Source organism: Musa acuminata, chromosome BXJ1-6, assembly GCF_036884655.1.
Source record: "Musa acuminata AAA Group cultivar baxijiao chromosome BXJ1-6, Cavendish_Baxijiao_AAA, whole genome shotgun sequence".
Classification (NCBI taxonomy): Eukaryota; Viridiplantae; Streptophyta; class Magnoliopsida; order Zingiberales; family Musaceae; genus Musa; species Musa acuminata.
The window spans coordinates 32,974,492-32,996,779 of record NC_088332.1 but is presented as its reverse complement, the minus strand read 5'-3'; the positions used below and the strand labels follow the sequence as shown (position 1 = coordinate 32,996,779).

Below are 22,288 nucleotides of genomic sequence, written 5' to 3'. Positions count from 1 at the left end.
CTCTGACCTTTACTATGGAGCCCTTATGCCTCGTGTACTGATAGGTCTGCCGATCATGCCCAGTGCGTGAAATTATTAGAATGATTTCATTTGGATTCCCCTTTTGACATGTCGGGTACAGACCATGATTTGTTTCCTTTTTTTTTTTTATCCTAATAATTAGCTCATGAGCACCAAGTTTGGAGTGTATTGGCAGGATGCTCAATTATCATCCCACATTCATCTCCAGCTTATGTGAGAGCTTGGTTGCATCCTCCATTAGCATAGCAGTTAATTTTTAAATGGCAGGTGTCATGCTAAATTTATCAAGTTATGTGTTACTTGGAAGAATTTTTATTTTTATTTTAAAATTAAATTAGATTGTACAATGAGTTTGTTGATATATCTCCGGACGCAATTGAATCGTAGTATCTGCAATAACAGATGGGAATTTCATGATGTCATCATGGTCGTGTTGACGCGAGAGGTTGCAGATTTCATCGTTTATTTCCTGCCTCCTCCCTTCCCAACAAAGAAGCATAATTCATAGTTCTGAATGGCATGGCTGATACACCAACCATCAGGTATGTAAGTTGAAAACCTCATCCTGCAACCATCATATGTGTAGTCTTGTGATGAATGCAAATTTCTTTGTTTGTACAAGAAGGTTCTTGATATATCTCTGTATGCTATTTGAGTTGTCATATCTGCATATATTTGATGGGAGTTGAATGATGTCATCGTGGTTCTGTTGATGCTGGAGGTGCAGGTTTCATTGTCTATATTTCCTGCCTCAACCAAGCACACGAGCTGTGAATGGCCTGACACACCAACCATCATGCATACTTCTTAGCCATCCTCCAGCCTCCAGCCTTGCTATCTTGACTCGCTGTCTGCAGCCTAAAAAGTGAGTACCTGCTCTGCCATGTCGCTGGGCGATCACACTGCTGTGGTATTTTAGGGGGAGGGGATTCACAGGACCAATCTGTTCTCAAGGGAAAGCCAGAGAGCCTTCATGATCAGGGGAATATTGTGGAAGCAGAGTTCATTGACTCATGATAAATAATGGTGTGGTTACCCATTTCATGTAATTATTACAAGAGATGGGGAAAAAAGAAGGCCTACTACACCTCAAATCACTTCCACAAAGTACATCCGGTACTCTTTTTTTAACTTGACTCCACCACATCCTTCGCCCTCTGTGCAAAGCCCCATCGCTTCTACCCCCTCTACTTCTCTTGATTTGGCTCCACCACCTCCTCCTTCCGCCGCAAAGCCCCATCGCTTCTCTATCCCTTTTACTTCTCTGCTTTGGCTCCACCACCTCCCTCCTCCTTCCGCAAAGCCCCATTGCTTCTCTACCCCGACGACGCGACGATAGGAGAAAGACATTAGCAATATGGGGAAACAACTTACGGTAAAAAACCCCACCACCCCCAAAGAAAAACTTCTTTTTAAGAAAATAACCCTCTTTACTATCTATAACTAAATTTTAGAATGTGATGCTTCTTACAAAAACAGATTACAAGCTTAAAGATCTTCGAGGCAGGTTCATTGCAGCAGGATGTAAGGTTAGTCAATCTACACTCATCCTGCAAGCAGAAACCTGAGGTCGAGGCATTCATTTCATTTGTGCGATATCCGACTCTCAACTGGCAAATAAATCTTTTGGAACAGCGTTTGAAGGTGTTTTTTTCTTTTTCTCCCAAAAAAAATTATACCAATTCCAAAATTAAAGATGCAAGAGATCATTACCACAAATGTTTTCCTAGGCATGCAAGCCAATTAAAGTAAGACTCAGAATTCAGATGTGCCTCAAAGGTACCAACTCAAGAACACATTGTCCAACTATCAAACACCAAATATGGCTGAGCCAAACACCAACTTGCTTAGGATGCACTTCTTCTAATCCACCTTTCTACCAGAATTGACTGCTCACTTATTGTCGGCATCAACTTTCGGTCTGCTCCCTCAACCGGCGAATGGTGCTCCTCACGGTAACAGCACTGGCAGTGCTATACAGACATCATGGAGACAACGTTATGGAAGAGCAAAATAACAGAGGCAAATAGCCAGGCCAGAGCACAAAAGAACAACACACTTACTTCAAGGTATAAGCACCACCCGCCTTCACCTTCCCACAATCCTTGCATCCCCAAATCCCAACTGCTTTTCTTTTCACAGCATACTAGGAAAGTGCCAACAAGAGCGTTAAGATATGTTGGTCAGTAGCAGCTACAAATTTATGAAAAAGAGATTAAAAGATACAATGAAACACCAAACACGGAAACAATTTATGCACCAATTTAATCAAGGAACCATACATTCAGCGAGCTCTTCATGATAGCAATGATGAAGAGCACATGACCATAAAAAAACCCACAAACCATACAGAAACCACATGAACTCATATGTTAGACAAAACAACAATCCAACACAAGCTAAGCCAAAACTTTACTCATGACACAAATTTTAAGGCATTGAATCACAAGATCCATATAAACAAAATTTTTAAACTTCAATGATGTGTTTCAGGAGAAGGGAAATGTAGAGCTCGGTCAACTTAATTGTTTTTTATAACTAGGTTGTACATGCAATGCAATGTGCCTAAATATGACCAACCACACTCAGTTGAAAGAAGTTTGTACCTTTCCACAGAATTCACAGAAATACTTTGCATGCTGCGAAACTTCCATTTTCTTAATTTGCTTGCGCAAACTGGCACCATATCTGGTACCTGAAGCCAAGAAATGTGACTTAGATAAGCACACAACTGGTGAATCTATTACGTAGAAAGGAGAAGAAATTATTGAGCAGATTCAGAGCACAGCATACCATATTTTCCAACAATTCCAGCCTTCTTGGTGCGCTTCGTCTGCATTCAAGTCAAACAAAAAGAAGCCATGATCAGGAGAAAGAACTAAATCAGCTTTTAAATAGTTAGTGTTGCTGTTCTAGTCGATTCCAAGCACTGGTACAAGTCCACACCAGAAAAGCTGCACTAGTCACCAATCTAGATTAGCCAACATTTAGAACTAATGTTGGCACATAACAAATAGCATATGGCAAGCTAATCACAAAATAAATATGAAAAAACCTCCTTCATTTGCCCTAAGTTTCTGCACTGGCCCTTTATGACTTTGGAGATACATACGATCCAAGGAGAAACTAGTCATAGACTCTCAAAAACCAACATATGACAAGTTAGAAACACGCTTTTATCGAGACTTGAAGTATCTTTTGAAGCTGCATAGTTAGAGATGAGTTTCGACTACAAAGGTCTCTCTCTCTAACCAAATGCATTATAGGAGATGGACTTATATATCTATAATTGTCACTAGTATTTGGCTTTATTGGATCTTCATTCAGCAACTTACTTTTAAAAAATTGCAATCAACATAAGTTTTTTTTTTTTCATTTAAACATTAACAAAAAAAATTGAAGATTCCTTAAGAATATTTTTCTTCAATCACATAGATTCCATTCCTTGCATCAAATCACAAAGCCACTCCCCAATGCAAACACTACTAAGTCTCGTTTAGTTCTCTTATGAAGTTTCACCATCCCGAGCACCTCATCGCACACCATCCTTGACAAAGAACACCACAGATGTAAGAAAGGCAAACCTTCATGTCTTCCTACCAAATCATAACACTAAATCCCATATTTCAACCCCTTCTCACACTCCAAAATTCAATTTTTACAGAAGCACTATCCGGTCACTTGCATGCTTTTCAATTATTCTCCGACATTTTCCAAACCATGAGTACTACCCATCAGGCCTCCAACCCCTCTACGACGTGTAAATGAGCAAGCAAACGAAACTACGACAGGCAGCAGAAAGCACTACGACAGGGCGCGAAGGATAAGGAAGAGATCAAAGAGCATACCATGGTGCGGGGAGACGGGAGACTTTGTCTTCGCTCCGGCGAAACCCTAACGAGGAGACGAGCGCGCCGTTCCCCGTCGCCGCCGCTTTCTTTTATAACCCAACCCCTAATCGTTTCGATCGGTCGTTCGATCAATCGCGACCGTCGGATAACCAACAATTGTCGTTGATATCGGGTGCGCTGACCGTCCAATTGACGGACATATCAAAGAGCGTCCCTTAGTTTTCGATTGATGGACTCAGTAGCTTCGTTTCATTTCGTTGTTGTTTAGTTTCGTAAATGAGATGAACCTGTTATTTGTTCGATCAATCGTAGCCGTCGGATAATTGCCATTGGACGTTGGTATCGCAGACGCCGACCGTTCGATTGAGGTATATCAGAGGGCTTTCGAAGGCTTAAATGGGCCGATAACGGGCTGAGTTGTCATCCTCATAAATACTTCATATATAATTTATTTAGAAGTGTTGTGTGTTTTTTACATGACATGAGTGAGTTCTGCGCGCTCTCTCTCTCTCTCTCTCTCTCTCTCTCTCTCTCTTTTTTCTGGGTTGTTAGATTATAGTAGGAAATTTGACTTATGAATCTACTGTGATGCAAAAATAATACAAGTAAGTTTTAAAGGTTTTTTATTAGTTGATAATTATAAGTAAGGAGAATGACTAAGTTGTTTGATATATCTAATCTCACGAGAAGTTGTTTCGTTAATTTGATGAGTTCACAATACTTAAAATCCGAAGTAACAAATATATGTGCTCATCTGGTCTTTGTATATTATTATTGATAGAAATAAAATACAAAGGAGAAATACAAAGGAGAAGAATGCATTGAGTTGAAACAACACAATACTCCCTCGTAAGACGGTGCTTCTGTCAAGAACGTTAATCTTAGACCGATGTGATGAAAGCGAGTTGCGGGTGAGAGGCTTTGTGAGAGAGTCCGCTAGTTGATCAGCCGTATGTACGTGAGAAATACGTAGTTGATGTCTGACAACTTGTTCTTGCACGAAGTAAAAGTCGATAGCTATGTGTTTCATCCGTGAGTGGAATACTGGATTAGCATATAGATAAATGGCTCCGACATTATTACAATATATTATAGGAGTAGAGGTGATACTGATGTCAAGTTCCTTGAGGAGATTCATGACCTAATTGAGTTCTGCAGCAGCGGTAGCTATGGCACGGTATTCAGCTTCAGTTGTAGAACGTGCAACTGTCCTTTTCTTCTTAGAACTTCAACTGATTGGGTTAGATCCAAGGAAGAGAATATACCCTGATGTGAATGTTTTGTCATCAAAATTCCCTACCTAATCAGCATCGGCAAAGGTGTGGAGATTAAGGGGGGAATGTTTATGGAAAAAGAGGCCATGATTGATAGTCCTGTGAAGATATCGTAAGATTCGTTTGACTGCAAACCAATGCATAGTAGATGGTCGATGCATGAACTGGGATAGTTTATTGACCGCAAATGAGATATCTGGATGGGTGAGAGATAAGTACTGTAAGGAGCCAAGGACTTGACGGTATTGAGTTGGGTCTGTAGTAGGGCTTCCATCACAAAGTTTGAGTGACTCGCTAGTAGACAGAGGTGTTGTAACTGACTTTGCATCTTACATATTTGTTTTAGATAATAGATCTTGAATATACTTTCGTTGTGATAGGAAGAGCCCGAAAGATGTATATGTTGCTTCTACTCCCCAAAAATAGCTCAAGGGTCCTAGATCTTTAAGGGAGATTCGATCTGCTAAATGCTTGAGGAATGCTTTAATTTCCATAGGATTGTTGCCTATGACAATAATATCATCCACATATACCAGAAGATATATTATATTGCCACTTTGGTGATGGAGAAATAAGGAGGTATCAGACTTGGAGTTGATGTAGCCAACTGATGCCAAAAACGAGCTAAGTTTGGTGTACCAAGCTCTTGGAGCCTGATGAAGTTCATAAATAGCTTTTTGTAGTTTACAAATATACTTTGGATATTGAGAGTGGATGAAGCCAGGAGGCTGCTGCATGAAGACATCGTCAGTTAGGGTCCCCTGTAGAAAGGCATTGTTAACGTCGAGTTGACGTAAATGCTAGCCTTGTGAGATGGCCAAACTTAGAATAAGTCGGATTGTTGTGGGTTTAACAACAGGGCTGAATGTCTCTGTGAAGTCAACATCAAGTCGTTGATGAAACCCTTTGGTCACTAGACTTGCTTTATATCTGGCTACGGATCCATCTAGGTTCCACTTAATTCGAAAGACCCACTTACACCCAATGATATTTTGTATGGGATGAGAGGATACAAGGGTCCACGTAGAATTATGGAGGAGTGCATCATATTCTTCACACATGGCTTTATGCTAGGATGGAGATATTTGGGCTTGAATAATTATGGTAGGTTCAGTGGTCTCTGACGAGAATGTTATGATGGTATGTAGGTCAAGGATTTGTCATGGTTTAAAGACACCACTTTTGGATCGTATTGTCATTGAATGTCCAGGGGCTATAGGGTGTGTTGTAGGTATGGGCGATAGAGGTTGAGGGACTTCAGTGTCATTGGTCCCAAGAGAGGATAAAGGTAGCGACTGTGATTCCGAGGGAATGCCTTCAATCATATGAGAACCTAGCGAAGAAGGGGTAGGCACAATGGAGGGGGTGAGGAGCTATTGCACTAGGAGAGTGAGAGAGTGTGAATCCTGAAGAGAAGGACTAGATGATATTATGGGAGACTCGATTGACGGGATTGATGGTGTACTCCAGTGATGTATATGTGATTGAGTAGGTGGCACAGTATGAGACTCAGGGTTGTGAAATAAAAATGTAGTCTCTATAAAAATAACATGACGGAACGTAAAGAATTTTCGAGGTTGGGGTTTATAGCATCGAAAGACATTATGGTCAAGGGAGTATCCAATAAAAACGTAAGGTTTAGATTTTGATGTTATCTTATGTGAGGCATATGGACGCAACTATGGATAACATAGACAACCAAACACTTTAAGTTTTTGAAGGTTCGGGGATTTGTGAAATAATTTTTCAAATGACGACTCGTACTCAAGGACTGGAGTGAGCATACGATTAATAAGGTAGACAGTAGCTTGAAATGCTGTAGTCCAAAAAGTTAGTGGCATAGAGGCTTAGTATAGGAGTGTGAGACTAGTTTCAACTATATGTTGATGTTTATGTTCAGCAGAGCCGACGAGTTGAGGAGTATGTGGAGGTGACTTGAGGTGTTGTATACCACAAGTAGATAGGCAAGATGTGAGGACTTGATATTCGCCACTACCATCAGAGTAAACAATCTTAATTTTAGATTGAAAAAAGTTCTCGACCAATCTTCAAAAGTTGGTAATGACTGTTGAAACTTCAGATTTATGGTGAAGAGGGTATAACCATGTGTATTTGGTGAAATAGTCTACGAAAATAATATAAAATCTGAATTTGTCAAAGGAAATGATTGGAGTGGGGCCCCAAACATCAGTGTAAATAACTTCAAGGGGTTTAGAGCAGGATATGGAGGATTTTCCAAAGGGAAGTATGTGACTTTTATTACTTAAACAAGCATCACAATGGGTTATGATGTTATTGGATTTAAGCATAGGAAGAGAATAATGGGAAAGCAGTTTTTGCTGAATAAGAGTTGAGGGATGACCAAGACGACGATGCCACACGTCAGTTGGAGCTACGACCGAAGAGTAGGTAGTGGGTTGGGTGATTTATGGAACCGACGACCACTCGTAAATGCTATCTTTACTCTGGCCTCGGACCAAGGATGCCCCCGTGCTTAAATCCTTAACAAGAAAGGAATTAGGAAAGAATTCAATTAAGGTATGTTTCTGTTTGTAGAATTGAGAAATAGAAATGATGTTTCCTTTGATTTGGGGTGCACACGAAACATCATCTAGCGTAAATGAAGTACTATGTGAATAAAGCATTGTGAAACCGATATGAGTAATGGGGAGTTCGTTACCATCACCGATGATGATGTCTTCAGTTCCGCCATAGTCGTTGTGGATGGACAAGTTTTGTAAATCAGAGGTGATGTGATGAGATAAGCCAGAATCCATAATCCAATTTTGATCACCAGTAGTCGAAGTAGCTGTGAGATTTGCATGAGGCCAATGCGATGGAGGAGGTAGTCTGGATCGAGTTCTACAGACTTTTGCAGAGTGGCCAACTTTGTCACATAGCTGGCAGACAACTCTTCGTTGATTTATATAATCAGGACGCTAAGGATGAGGATAATTGAAATAGTCGCCTTGATGGTTGCAATTGAAATGTTGAGAGGGTTGAGGAGGAGAGGTTTGTTCGGAGCTCTTGTTATACCGGTTGCTCTTTTTCTTAGGTTTTTGACTGACTTGAGCTATAATGGATGGTCTTGGCAACCTGTCCTCATGCTTGAGATATATCTCATAGGCAGTCAACTTATCATAGAGTTCTTCAAATGACACTAGTGAATCATGTGCCCGTATTACTGCTGCCAATTCCTTGTACTCATCTCCTAGGTCATTTAGGATATGGATAGTAACTTCTTCATCACTGAGGGAATGACCTATCAAGGCCAAGTCATCGATAATAATCTTTATGTTGTGTAGATAATCAACAACAGTACTTCCCTCTTATTTTATCTTCATGAGACTGGATAGAAAACTAAGCATGCGAGTGCAGGAACGATTGGCCAGGATGGTTTGCAACTTGCACCAAGCTTCGACAGTAGTGTCACATGAAGAAATGAGTGGGGCGAGGGAACCAGCGACCGAGGCTTGAATTGCTTGAAGGATGAGATGATCCTGGCATAACCATATTTTGTGATCTGGATTTGGTACTGGACTGGATGTGCCTGGGATGTTGAGCATCGCCGGTGGACAACAAAGAGAGCCATCGACAAATCGTAGAAGATCATAGCCAAATAATAGATTAAAGAATTGAGCACGTTATGATGCGTAGTTGCCACCGTTGGATAATTTGAAGGGAATGAGAGTGGTAGCATTGATAGAAATAAGGCCCGTAAGGGAAAAGGTACTATGGTTTCCTATGGGAATGGTAATTGGAACATTAGATGAGGACATGTTGGACATATATAGGAGCAAAGTGGAAAAAGTGGAAGTATGCAATGATTAGATGGGTAAAAAAAAACTGCTGAGGCCACCTGTACCGATCACTTGCCAACTTTCGAAGCAAAAGGTTTGCTACACCTTGACAAGTCTTCACTAAGGCATTAATGACAAGCAAGCAATGAGATCCATGCTGCCACTATTCATGATGCAGTTGTAGTTGTTGATGTTGCCGCAAGCAACAACGACTACAGCAGCAGCGGCACCACCGTCGCGTGTTGTAGCTTGCAGGTCAGTGAGATGTTGCAACTTACAATTTTGGAAGAAGCCGACGATGCTATGGGCGCAGTCCCACTTTGGGAGAAGCCGGTGATACTGTGGGCGCAGAGCGATCGATTGGCAATGGTTTTCTGTTGACAGATTTCTACACGGCCGCGAATGAGATTAAGGGAGAAGGTTCTTTGAGAACTTCTTTGCTTCTGCAGGAAGAAGGTGGGGGCGCTGATGTGCTCTTGCAGTGGTGAAGGATATGATCTGAAGTAGCGAGAGTGGTAGAGGAAGAAAATGATGGCAGCAGGATCAATATCACTTTAGTCGCCGGAGGTAGAGGTCACACCTATGGGGCTGTTGTAGTGCAGTGTAGGTGTTTGGTGACAAGATGTAGCGATAGAAAGATATGGCAACTGGGTTCATGGTGATGGGAATTGTCGGAGGTCAGGTGCAGAAGACATGCCTAGCTCCGACGAGAACAGGCTGCAGAAGGAAGGGTAGAGCCTTCAGAAGGCAGGAATAGCTCTGATACCATGATAGAAATAAAATACAAAAGAATGCATTGAGTTGAAACAACATAATACTCCCTATTTATACATGTTAGGAGAGAGAATTTTCCTCAATAGATTTATGACATCTCTTGGTTATTGTTGAGGTTGTTATCACGAAAGATCTTAACTGTTATCAATTATAATTATTTGATACTTGTGATATATTATTGATTTGATGATTATATTATTGATTCGAACCTAATTTACATTTAAAAATTATAACATAATTAATATAAACGGTCTGGGTGGTGTAGTTGGTTATCACGCTAGTCTCACACACTAGAGGTCCCCGGTTCGAACCCGGGCTCAGACAGACATATCCTATCAATTATTATTTTTATAAAAAAAAACCTAATTTGCATTCATCAACAGACCTTTGGCCACATGCATCTATCTATCGGTTGGTCTTCTTATATTTGAAAGGAAAGGTTGCTTAGGTCGAAGAAGGTGAATCAAAAGATTGTAATTTTTGCCTCACTTTTCTACTGCAGACCGTGTTATGTTAGAAGCCAAGAAAAAAAGAGGATCAAATTGCCGGTCGGTGTCACCTCTGTGTTGTTTCAGAAGGGCATGTTCTACGTTGTCTGCTGCTGGCACACCACAGCAATTTGAATCTGGTGCTACCACCACCACCACCACCACCACCACCACCTCTTTGATCCATGACCATCGCAAACTGGACTTTTGTCCCCCTCAGTTACGACACTGCATTCCTTGATGTTACCACACTTTGGTCTTCTAAGGAAACCACCGCCTCCTCTTTTCAGCCTTAGCTGATCGTTTCAGACATATCCTCTCTCACTTTCTCTTCCTTGAACCCATGGATGGATATGGGTGTCATGTTGTTTTCCCAATACTTCCTCCATCCATGCTTCCCTGGATAATAACTATTTGCTCATGTAAACGGAACGATCTCATGTCATTACGTAGGATTTTTTAGCTACATGTTTCATGTAATGACAGTGATATGAGAAGCTCAACCACATTAATGGAGGAGGAGGAGGAGGAGGAATGCATGCAATGAGACACTTGTGTGACCAAAAAGCCACCCTTCAGCTTTAAACCCTTTTTTGATCCCCGAAACAAGAGAAAGAAAGGAGAAGAACCCAAACCCATCTCTGCTTCAATGCTACTCACCATCATCCTTGGATTCTCTCTCGTCCTCCTCCGCCCTCCCCCCATCTTATTATATCCACCTCCTCCTCTGCCTCATAAGCCTCCCTCCATGGCTTCTTCCGCCCCACCAGCCTTGCTCTTCCTCTCCTCTCTCCTGCTCCACCTCGCCTCTGCTTCCTCCACCGGCCTCCTCAGCCTCTCCCTGAGAAAGCAAGCTTCCATCTTGCTCTCCATCAAGCGCTCTTTCCACCACTCCCAGTCTTTACTCCCCAGCTGGAACTCATCAGCCCATGCAGCTCTCTGCGCATGGGATGGTGTGCGGTGTGACGACTCCAATCACCTAGTCCTCGCGCTCGACGTGGCCAACTCTAACTTCTCCGGCTCCCTCTCCCCTGCGATCGCCGAGCTGAAGGGCCTCGCTTCCCTCTCCGTCGCCGGAAACAGCCTCTCCGGTCCGTTTCCGCACGCTATCAGTGAGCTCCCCCGCCTCAGGTACCTCAACATCTCCAACAACCAGTTCAACGGCACCTTGAACTGGAGCTTCTCCGACACGGCGGAGCTGGAAGTCTTGGATGCCTACGACAATGACTTCTCCGGGCCGCTTCCTGTTGGCCTCCCGAGGCTGACCAAGCTCCGGCATCTGGACCTCGGCGGGAATTACTTCTCCGGTGCGATCCCGTTCGCCTATGGAGGCTTCAGTGCCATCACCTACCTCTCGCTCGCGGGGAACGATCTCGGCGGCTTCATACCTCCTGAGCTGGGCAATGTCACCACTCTGAAGCAGCTCTACTTGGGTTACTACAACGAGTTCGACGGCGGCGTCCCGACCGAGATCGGCAATTTGATCGGTCTGCTCCATCTCGACCTCTCCAGCTGTGGCTTGGAGGGGGAGATCCCGCCGGAGCTGGGGAATCTGAAGAACCTGGACACTCTCTTCCTGCAGACGAATCAGCTCACCGGTGCAATCCCTTTCCAGCTTGGCAACCTCAGCAGCTTGAGATACCTCGACATCTCCAACAACGCACTCACCGGCGAGATCCCCAAGGAGTTCTCCAAGCTCCATCAACTCACCTTACTGCACGTGTTCATGAACCGGCTTCACAGCGAGATTCCAGGGTTCGTGGCGGAGCTGCCCAGTCTGGAGGTCCTGAAGCTGTGGCAGAACAACTTCACCGGATCGATCCCAGCCGCGCTGGGTCGAAATGGGAGGCTTCGCGAGCTCGATCTCTCTACCAACAAGCTCACCGGGCTGATCCCGCCATCTCTCTGCTTCGGCAAGAAGCTGGAGATACTGATTCTGCTCAACAACTTCCTCTTCGGCCCATTGCCGGACGACCTCGGTGACTGCATGACGCTCTCCAGGGTCCGCATGGGGCAGAACTACTTGACCGGATCGATTCCTCGGGGCTTCCTCTATCTGCCGGAGCTGTCTCTGCTGGAGCTGCAGAACAATTACCTCACCGGAGTGGTAGCGGAAGAGCCAGCGCAGAAGCCTGCAAAGCTAGGCCTATTGAACCTCTCCAACAACAGGCTCACCGGGCCTCTTCCCTCCTCCATCGGGAACTTCTCGTCGCTGCAGATTCTTCTCCTCGGCGGCAACGAGTTCGCCGGGGAGATACCATCCCAGCTCGGCCTTCTGAAGCAGGTGCTGAAGGTAGACATGAGCAGGAACAACTTCTCCGGCAGAATCCCCCCCGAGATCGGTGACTGCTCCTCACTGACCTACTTGGATTTGAGCCACAACCAGCTCGTCGGACCGATTCCAGCTCGGATATCTCAGGTTCGCATCCTGAGCTACCTCAATCTGTCATGGAATCTCTTGAGCCAGAGGATTCCGCAGGAGATGGCAAGCATGAAGAGTCTCACTTCCGCAGACTTCTCGCACAACGATTTGTCCGGTAAGATACCGGAGACCGGGCAGTTCGCTTATCTCAACGCTTCATCTTTCCTCGCCAACCCTCAGCTATGTGGATCAGCTTCAAATCCATGCAGCTCGTCATCCTCTCCACGGATCGAACGAGGCGAGCATCACGGTGTCAAGTCCCAGCTCCCTGGAAGATTCAGGCTCCTGTTTGCTCTGGGACTCTTAACATGTTCTCTGGTATTTTCCATCACAGTGGTCATCAAGACGCAATCCATGATGAAGAGAGGCTTCTCCGACTCATGGAAGTTGACGGCGTTCCAGAAGCTCGAATTCGCTTGCGACGACGTCGTCGAGTGCCTCAAGGAGAACTGCATCATCGGCAGAGGAGGGGCCGGAGTCGTGTACAGAGGAACGACGCCGAGCGGGGATGGGATCGCAGTGAAGAGACTGCTGGGGATCAATAAAGGTTCTACCCACGACAACGGGTTGTCGGCAGAGATCCAAACGCTGGGCAAGATCAGGCACCGCAACATCGTGCGCCTGCTCGCCTTCTGCTCCGACAAGGAGACGAACCTGCTGGTGTACGAGTACATGCACAACGGGAGCTTGGGGGAGGTGCTGCACGGGAAGAGAGGAGGGTATCTGAGCTGGGAGATGAGGCACCGGATTGCAACGGGGGCAGCCAAGGGGCTGAGCTACCTCCACCATGACTGCTCTCCTCCCATCCTCCACAGGGACGTCAAGTCCAACAACATCTTGCTCGATCTGGACTTCGAAGCTCACGTTGCAGACTTCGGCCTGGCCAAGTACCTGCAGGACACAGGAGCCTCCGAGAGCATGTCAGCCATTGCTGGTTCTTATGGCTACATTGCTCCAGGTATGCCCTACTGTTCCTGCAATCTTCACAGCTTCAATTTAGTCTCAGACTGTGATGGAATCCGAATGGCTTTGGTTATTCTTTTGATGATGGAGAAGACACACTGAATGAGGCAGCTGCTGCTTTATCCCTGTCACCCTTCTGCCGCCATGGAATCCCATGCTTTGTTTGCTTTCAGTACGCCACCACAACACCTTTTTGACCCAAATTGCAAGATCTGAACTCCATCGATGCAACTCTTGATGTGCTCGATAAGATCAAGACCCAAGACAAGGGAACAGCACGCTTAACCATTTGCTTTGGTTCTTGTGGAACAGAGTATGCGTACACTCTCAAGGTGGACGAGAAGAGCGATGTGTATAGCTACGGAGTGGTTCTCCTGGAGCTCATCACCGGCAAAAAGCCGGTGGGCGACTTCGGGGAGGAAGGACTGGATATAGTGCAGTGGGCGAGGATGAACACGAGCTGGAACAAGGAGGGGGTGGTGGAGATCATGGACCCGAGGCTGATCGATGTGCCGATGGAGGAAGCCATGCAGGTGTTCTTCGTCGCCATGCTCTGCGTGCAGGAGCACAGTGTGGAAAGGCCCAACATGAGGGAGGTCGTCCTGATGCTCGAACAAGCAAAGCAATCACACTGATCTCTCTCTCTCTCTCTCTCTCTCTCTCAAACTGTACTTTCTTCAGCTTCAGATGTAATGTTAGCAGTTTCGGTGTGATTGTGAGCATGATCTAGGAACTGCCATGCATGAACGTTGAATCCAGGAACAGCTGCTCCGCTGCCATGGAGACAGTGCTGGGGTCCCTGTCAACCTCCACAAGGACAAAAGTGAGGGGGAGAGAGAGAGCATGGGAGAGAAAAGCGAGGGTGACCTTTAGCTTTCATCGGTGCTGAAGATTGCCCGCCCTACCAAATAATAGAGGAATGATGCTGCCACCCACTCTCTCTCTCTTTATCTCTCTCTCTCTCTCTCTCTCTCTCTGTGTCAGGCATGCTAGCTTGCAGCAGTGAAATGGCAGCACTGTTTTCATGGACTCACATGCATGCAAGTTTCTATTTGTTATTCAGAATAATTAATAAAAATCATTTTTTTATTTTATAATATAAAATAAATAATAAAATAAAACATCATTTATATTGAATTAAAATAAATTAATAAAAATATTATTTGTTATTCACTCTGCGATGCAATGGTGTTTCTTTCTTTTCTCTTTGAAAATTCAAAAAAAAATATATAATATAAATTAATAACGAATAAGATAACAATATCCAATCCAATCGACTCAATTAACTTTATAGTATTAAATTATTATTCTAAAATTCTTACACTCCAAATTAAGAATATCATTCTTAATCTAGACTGGTGAGAAACATTTAGCTCCCCATACGTGAATTTTAATATCATTTGATATGATATGATGAAATAACTCTCTTCCCATCATATCTTCACATTCTTATTGGTTATTAATTAAGAAAAAAATTATACAAAGGATAAGTGATGAATGTGAGATTTGACTTTAGGACCTTAATCTTTACTGGTGAAATTAACTAATAGTTAAATTAACTAACATCTTCTAACTGAGAAAACTCGAGTTAACCAAGTGTCAAAAATATCAAAATGTTCTTCATTCATCGATCCATACAAGGGTGTGGTTTGAGAATATATTTGAAATATACATTAAGAGCCCAATACATATTTCAAATATGAATTAATATTTAATAAATATTTTAAATTATATCTGACCTGAATGTTATATTGAAAATGCTTAAATACTAAATGATGATGTTACCTTAGGTTAGCATTAGCATTTTACATGATGCTAATATAATTTTTTAACTTAAAAATTATCTTGTGACTTTATAACCATAAAATTAAAGAATAATGTAGTGAGAAATCAATATGATTTATAATTTTTATAAGATAAATATTATTTATTTATTTATTTTTAAATATTATATTATATTTATTTATATGATTGTTTTTTATTTGTTTGGGCCATACAATTTTTTTTATAAGATTAGATACATTTATTTATTTTTTTTAATTAAAAATATATTTATTTATTTTTAAATAAATTTTAAAAAATTAGAAGGATAAATTTATCATAAAAATATTTAAACTTTTAACATATAATTTTCTCAAACAACACTTACGTTAATACATAATTAAAATACAAATACGTTCCAAACATAGTCTAAGTCGTATTTGCCACAACAACACTATTCCATAAATCCTATATTACTATTTTTTATTATGATATATATATATATATATATATATATATATATATATATATATTAAGGTAGCAAACTAGTATATACGATCACATCAAGCCAAAAATCTTTTTATTAGAAAATAATTTTTAATAAAATATGATTTTGAAATAGTGGAATAATTGATGTGTATTACAATAATAAATGCTAATGATCATTGATATATTTGTAATTAAGGAAACAATGCCTATTGTATCATCTCAAAGATCAGAAGTAAATAGAATTGTAATTGTATATTCTCTAAAATAGCGTCAAACATTTATGAATGATAAATTGTTGATCAAGAATATAAATACAAGAGGAACTAGAAATGATTGAATTTCCTAAAATAGTGTTATTGGTTCTCAAGGTATTTATTACAAGTATTATTAAAAAAGTCTGATGTAAATAGAAGAAGTTATACAAGGATTTTATCGAGCCTACTCATATGCTATCTAAATTCTAAATTTAGATACAAGGGTCTATCTATTATTCAAGGGTTTTATCGAGCCTACTCATATGCTATCTAGGTTCTACAATGGTCTCCCCAATTTCACTAGTATCATAATTTTTGAATTTTTGCATGCATCAAGATTGAGATTGAGGAAACTAAGTTTTTGAATCATTAACTCAAGTTCATTATTGAATCCTACTTAACATATTAAATATAAGAGGTATCGTACTTATGGCAGAATGAACTAATCTAATCTTTCATAATAAAGTGATAAATGAAACTACTATAAAACAACTTATTAGCATGTTAATAGATCATTTCGGAATAACATATACATCACATCTCGGATAAGTAAAGGTGCAATCAAATCAAATATTTAATTTAGGAATCAACTTTTATTTCTATAATTACAATTATAATTATAATTTATGAAATATTAATCTTATTTCTTTGTTTACCATTGCAAATTAGGAAATAACTATTAAACATTTTAGATAAGATGATACTATATTTGTTAATATATTAAATAAAAATAAAAATTAAGAAAAAAAATCTTTTAATGGAGGCTCACCTCCTCTTATTGATCAGGAGGGATTTCTCTCGTTCATTTATCACCTAGACGAGTCGAGTAGTAGGAGGAATGAGGAGTTATATCCTACTCAGGAGAGATAAGTTTCCGTACCTTTCTTGAAAAATAAAATTTTTTATTTTGATTATTTAAATATTAAAAATTTTATAGTTCAAAAATATTTATCAATCCTTTAAATATCAAAATTTTTATTATTACATTAAAATCTATTACTTGAAGTTTTTATAATATTCTTCGACCCCTACTTATGGTTTCTACTTTTGAATTTAAATATATTAAAAATTTACATGTTTTATATATTAAATATTGTTAGGATCGAGAGCACTAAGAGGGGGGGTGAATTAGTGCAGCGGAAAACTTTCTGCGATTAAAACGAAACTGCATTCGAATGATAAAAACAATTTCTGTGTAAAATCCGATTCTAAGCAAGATGATATTAAAGTTAATCTATGCAGGCAGTTTGCAGCTATGGTAAAGCTCAAAACGTAAACGCAATCTGAAATATGATGATCGTACGAAAAAGCAGATTTACGTCTAAACGCTGATTCAGAAACTAAAAGGCTTGAAACCCGATCGTAAAAGCGCAGAAGGCAGTAAGCTTCAGAGGAGGTTTGCAGTAAAGATAATATGCTCAAAGTAAATGCAAACCGAGATTTAGAGTGGTTCGGTCAATCTTGACCTACTCCACTTTTGGCTTCCTCCACCGACGAGGTCACCGACGTCAACTAGAGGCCTTCCTTCAATAGGCGAAGGCCAACCACCCTTTTACAGTTTCACTCCTTTTGACGGGCTTAGGAGACAACCCTTACAGAATTTTCTCTCATCTCTTTACAACTCAGAACTTGGAAGAACAGAGGGAGAAGAACTTTTGGCCTTTACAACAATTTTGAGCTCTAAGAATCATAGAAAAAGATTAAGATTTCGGTGTATGTCTGTGCTCTTTCAGTGCTGAATGGGTGGGGTATTTATAGGCCCCAACCTAGTTCAAATTTGGAGCTCAAAACTATCAATTCCCGGAATTCCGGGATCAAGCGGTTGCACCTCCTGATTGGAGTGGTTGCATCGCCTGGCAGAGCTCGAAGACTGAGCCTCTGGGCGGTGCCACCTCCTGTCAGGGGCGGTTGCACCTCCTGCCAGAGCTCGAAGACTGAGCTCAGGCGGTTGCACCTCCTGACTGAGGCGGTTGCACCGCCTGCTAGAGCTCGAAGACCAAGCTCAGGCGGTGCCACCTCTTGTCAGGGGCGGTTGCACCGCCCAGTCTCGCTTGGAGACTGAGCCCAGGCGGTGCTACCTCTTGGCTGGGGCGGTTGCACCGCCCAGTCTCGCTCGGAGACTTAGCCTAGGCGATGCTACCTCCTGGCTTGGGCGGTTGCACCTCCCACAGCAATCAGGGTCCGAATGGGTTGATCCATTCGGCCCAATTTGGGTCTTTCAGGGGCCCAATTGCCCCAAGATTAAGTTAATGAGATCACCTCCAATTTCCAACTTAATCATTATGCTAACTACGATTTTTCCTAAGACATTTACTGCAACTTGCTCCGGTGCGTCAATCGCTTCTTCCAGCGAGCTTCCGACGAACTTCCGTCGATCATCCGATGAACCCTCGGTGATGCTCCTGCGGACTTCTGGCAAACTCCTGGACTTGCGACGATCCACTTGGCGAGTTCCGACGAGCTTCTTTGGCAAGCTCATGGACTTCTCAGATTTGTTCCCTCAGAACCTCCGACGATAGTCCGAACTTCCGTCGAACTCTCGAACTCCCAACGTGATCATTGTCTTGACTCCGGCGTAACTCCTGTTGCATGTCTTTCTTCCATCGTAGTTAGTCCTGCACACTTAAAACAAAACTTCGATCGAGACAATTAATCCTAAGTAATTAACCAAGTTGTCCGACATGTCATTGGTCCCTCGACGCTTCGTCCGATTCTTCGGCGCATCGTCCTCTCCTGCAGCCTATTGTCCAATCGGCTAGTTGACTCCGCAACTCCGATATCCTTGGCACAGTACCCGCTCTTCTTGGCCCGATGCCCGAGTCCACGACCCGAAGCCTTCTGTCGATACGTCGACCGATCCACCGGCCCGACGTCCAATCTTCTGACATGTTCCTCCGGCACAACATGATTTTCCTGCTTTAATTGTCTCATCCTGATCGAAGCATCCTGCGTCACTCAAAACGCAGATTAAATCATAAACATATATCAAGTAGTTTCATCATCAAAATACGAGATTCAACAATCTCCCCCTTTTTGATGATGACAACTACTTGATGACGGAGTTAACCTTAACTTCCGGAGTTTAAACAAACTCCCCCTATCAATATGCCATATTGATAGAATCTTGAATTCAAACTGAATTCAAGTCATTGCAATATTCATCATGAATACTTGCAACACGTCATCATGAACTTATGCATAAACTTATGCATAACATGTCATGTCATCAACTTACTTCTCCCCCTTTGTCATCAACAAAAAGAAGTACCACAATCAAGTGTTTGTGATATTGGTTCAACTCATTGCATGAAAAACATAATATCAAGTTTTATTATCATGCAGTTTTGAAGCCAGAAAATTTAGCAAATGTTACATCATGCTTCGAACATTCAAGCTATCAAGTTTTAGATATGCAAGTTTTACAGCATACAAGATAGCACTTTTAGAACATGCAAGCTAGCAATGTTACAACATTTTAGAACTTGCAAGCTAGCAATTTAGAGATGTTCAAGAAGGCAACTCTTGCTTCTTGAAATATGCAAGTTGCAAGCTAGCAAATTTTTACGATATGCAAGTTTTGCTTCTTGAGATAGGCAAGATAGCACTTTTGTAATTTTTGTTTGGCAAACTTGTGCTGTTCAAGATAACAAGCTCTTTCTTCTCTTTTGAGAAGTGTCATTTTTGCTTTTTTTGCAAAGTGCAAGCTAGCAAAATGCCAAACTTGCAAGAGATAATGTTTTACATGAGGCAAGCAAACAATTTGGCAAGTGTTACATTTGCATCTTCTCTTTAGAGGAGTGTAATTTTTGCTTTCATCTTGAATTGTGTAAGCTAGCTAGTTTGCCTCTTTTCATGATGTCCACACTAGAAATTCTTGCTCCCCCTTTGTCATTGTCAAAAAGAAGGGAAGACCCTTTTTTCAATTTTCAGATTATGACAAAGGTAAGTATCAATTTTATTTGTGCATCATTATATATTCAAATTAAAACATACACAATTTCAAAAGCCTTATTTTTCATGCACGATACCGAAAAATCAATCATCATTAATGGGTATATCATACATGATACTTAAACATTAAAATTTTTAAGCATTTATCAACATGTTGATCATGATACCAAACATTCATCATTTAAAGCATTCATGATACATATCATATGCAATACATCATGTACATCATTGTCATAAGTATTGCATGCATCATTTCAAATTCATGAATATTTCATCATTGCATGCATCTTGCCAAATCATAAAATATACAATCATCATTAATGCATGATTCCTAATCATCATTTATTTTGCAACATGATGGTATCAATTTTGTCAAATTATATCCTACCATGTATGATCATAACTTTTCATTTGTATACATCAAAATAAATTAATGAATATTTCATGTATTCATATCATCACATAAGGAATATCAAGAAGAATTGGTAATGAGATTTACAAATCATGTAGACAAATTATGAATATTAAGAGACATATTATGATTCTTTTTAGATAACTCAAATAGCAAAACGAAGGAATCATAGTAAGTTATTTTGATAAAAAAGAATTCTCAAGTTATAATTCCAAGAAATCACGATTCATTTCAATAAATTTCAATAAGATCACAAAGTAGGTGATCTTGATTCATAAATGATTTCAAGTTATAAATCATGGGAAATTAAGATCATGATTTTGACAAAACCCATTAAATTCAAATCATCAAAATCTCAACATTACTTTCAAGAGATTCAAAATGGCATAGATAATTTTATTAATCTCTTAGTGAAAAAGTCAATAAGGTAGAGAAAAATAAATTTTCAAGAAAAATACTTTTCTCTTTTTAGTTGTTTTAATTCCTATGATTTTATTTCATCTATGCCAAACATGTAGCATGTTTTAAAATTGAAAGTGCAAGTTTTATTATGACAAATATCAATAAGGCACTTTCATTACCATGATAATCGAAAATCACAAGATTCATCATCCATAATTATAAAACCAATAAACATGATTTTTAAAATCTCATGCATAGAATAAAATCATGGTATCAAAACATCATTATATCATCAAGCATGATTTCATATTTTCAATCAAAATCATTTTGTTTGTTTATCATAAAATATGTATTTTTCATGATTATTTTCAGAACTACTAGCATGATCATAAATTTTGCATTTTCATCATAATAATTTTTTTTTTAAACATGTAATTTTCCGGAAAATTAATTCTATACTAAAAAAGAAAATGCATTATGAAGAGAATCATGTAATTTCGAAATAAATTAAGGGGGTTTTGATTACCTCATCGTTGAATGTCGTTAAGGCGTAGTTTGCCACCTTGCCTTTCTTGATTTTCTTCTCGTCTTCGGAGGGGCTCGATTCATCCTTGGTTGCCTTCCTCTTCTTTGGCCTCTTCCTTCGTTCAAGTTCACTGTCTATTTTAGATTTTTGTTTAATAAACTTATTAAGATTTAGTGTTCGAAGTTCAAGTTCATCATTGTCCTCATCACTTGAGTCATCGCTCAAGTGGTATTCATTTGTCCGGAGTTCCAAATCCTTCCTGTTCTTTAGAAGGTGATTTTGTTCATCATGTTCATCATGTGCATTATGCACCATTTCATATGTTATCAACGAACCAATTAGTTCTTCAAGTGGTAAGTTGTTTAGGTTTTTAGCTTCTTGTATTGCAGTTACTTTTGAATCCCACTTTTTAGAAAGAGAACGCAAAATCTTGTTTACGAGTTCAAAATCCGAAAAACATTTTCCAAGAGCTCTTAAACTATTGACGACATCCGTGAAATGGGTGTACATGTCGCCTATAGTCTCGCTTGGTTGCATTCGAAAAAGCTGAAAATCATGCAATAAAATATTAACTTTCGAGTCTTTGACTCTACTAGTTCCCTCATGCGTGATTTCAAGTGGTCGCCAAATGTCAAAAGCCGTTTCGCACATAGAAATCTGATTGAACTCATTTTTGTCCAAAGCGCAAAATAAGGCATTCATAGCCTTTGCGTTTAAAGAAAAATACTTCTTCTCCAAATCCGACCATTCGTTCATCGGTTTAGAGGGAAGTTGAAAACCGTTTTCAATGATATTCCATAAATCCAAATTCAAAGAGATCAAGAAAACTCTCATTCGAGTTTTCCAATAAGTGTAGTCCAATCCGTTAAACAACGGTGGATGAAAGACCGAAAAGCCCTC

At 40.6% G+C, this 22,288-nt stretch overlaps 2 protein-coding genes and 1 non-coding gene across 4 annotated transcripts; 2 read left to right on the top strand and 1 right to left on the bottom strand.

Moving 5' to 3' along the window:
- Nucleotides 1-1,730: 1,730 nt before the first annotated feature.
- Nucleotides 1,731-4,004, bottom strand: LOC103988811 (large ribosomal subunit protein eL43). 2 transcript variants are annotated; one of them, XM_009407454.3, is made up of 5 exons: nucleotides 3,870-4,004; nucleotides 2,815-2,854; nucleotides 2,628-2,716; nucleotides 2,085-2,167; nucleotides 1,731-1,994 (listed from the first exon to the last, which is right to left on the bottom strand). In XM_009407454.3, the coding sequence occupies exons 1-5, from the start codon at nucleotides 3,870-3,872 to the stop codon at nucleotides 1,931-1,933; spliced, it is 279 nt and encodes a 92-aa protein (XP_009405729.1). In that variant the 5' UTR covers nucleotides 3,873-4,004; the 3' UTR covers nucleotides 1,731-1,930. The 2 variants fall into 2 exon arrangements, with proteins under 2 accessions (XP_009405729.1, XP_009405728.1); XM_009407453.3 differs by lacking the exon at nucleotides 3,870-4,004 and having other exon boundaries at nucleotides 2,815-2,860.
- A 5,966-nt stretch (nucleotides 4,005-9,970) lies between these two features.
- TRNAV-CAC (transfer RNA valine (anticodon CAC)) lies at nucleotides 9,971-10,044 on the top strand. The gene has a single exon. It is a non-coding gene; the product is annotated as a tRNA-Val (tRNA).
- Nucleotides 10,045-10,719: 675 nt separating this feature from the next.
- On the top strand, nucleotides 10,720-14,315 carry LOC135676682 (leucine-rich repeat receptor-like serine/threonine-protein kinase BAM3). The gene is made up of 2 exons (XM_065188129.1): nucleotides 10,720-13,588; nucleotides 13,906-14,315. Exons 1-2 carry the CDS (start codon nucleotides 10,858-10,860, stop codon nucleotides 14,226-14,228), a joined length of 3,054 nt encoding a protein of 1,017 aa, XP_065044201.1. The 5' UTR covers nucleotides 10,720-10,857; the 3' UTR covers nucleotides 14,229-14,315.
- Nucleotides 14,316-22,288: the final 7,973 nt, after the last annotated feature.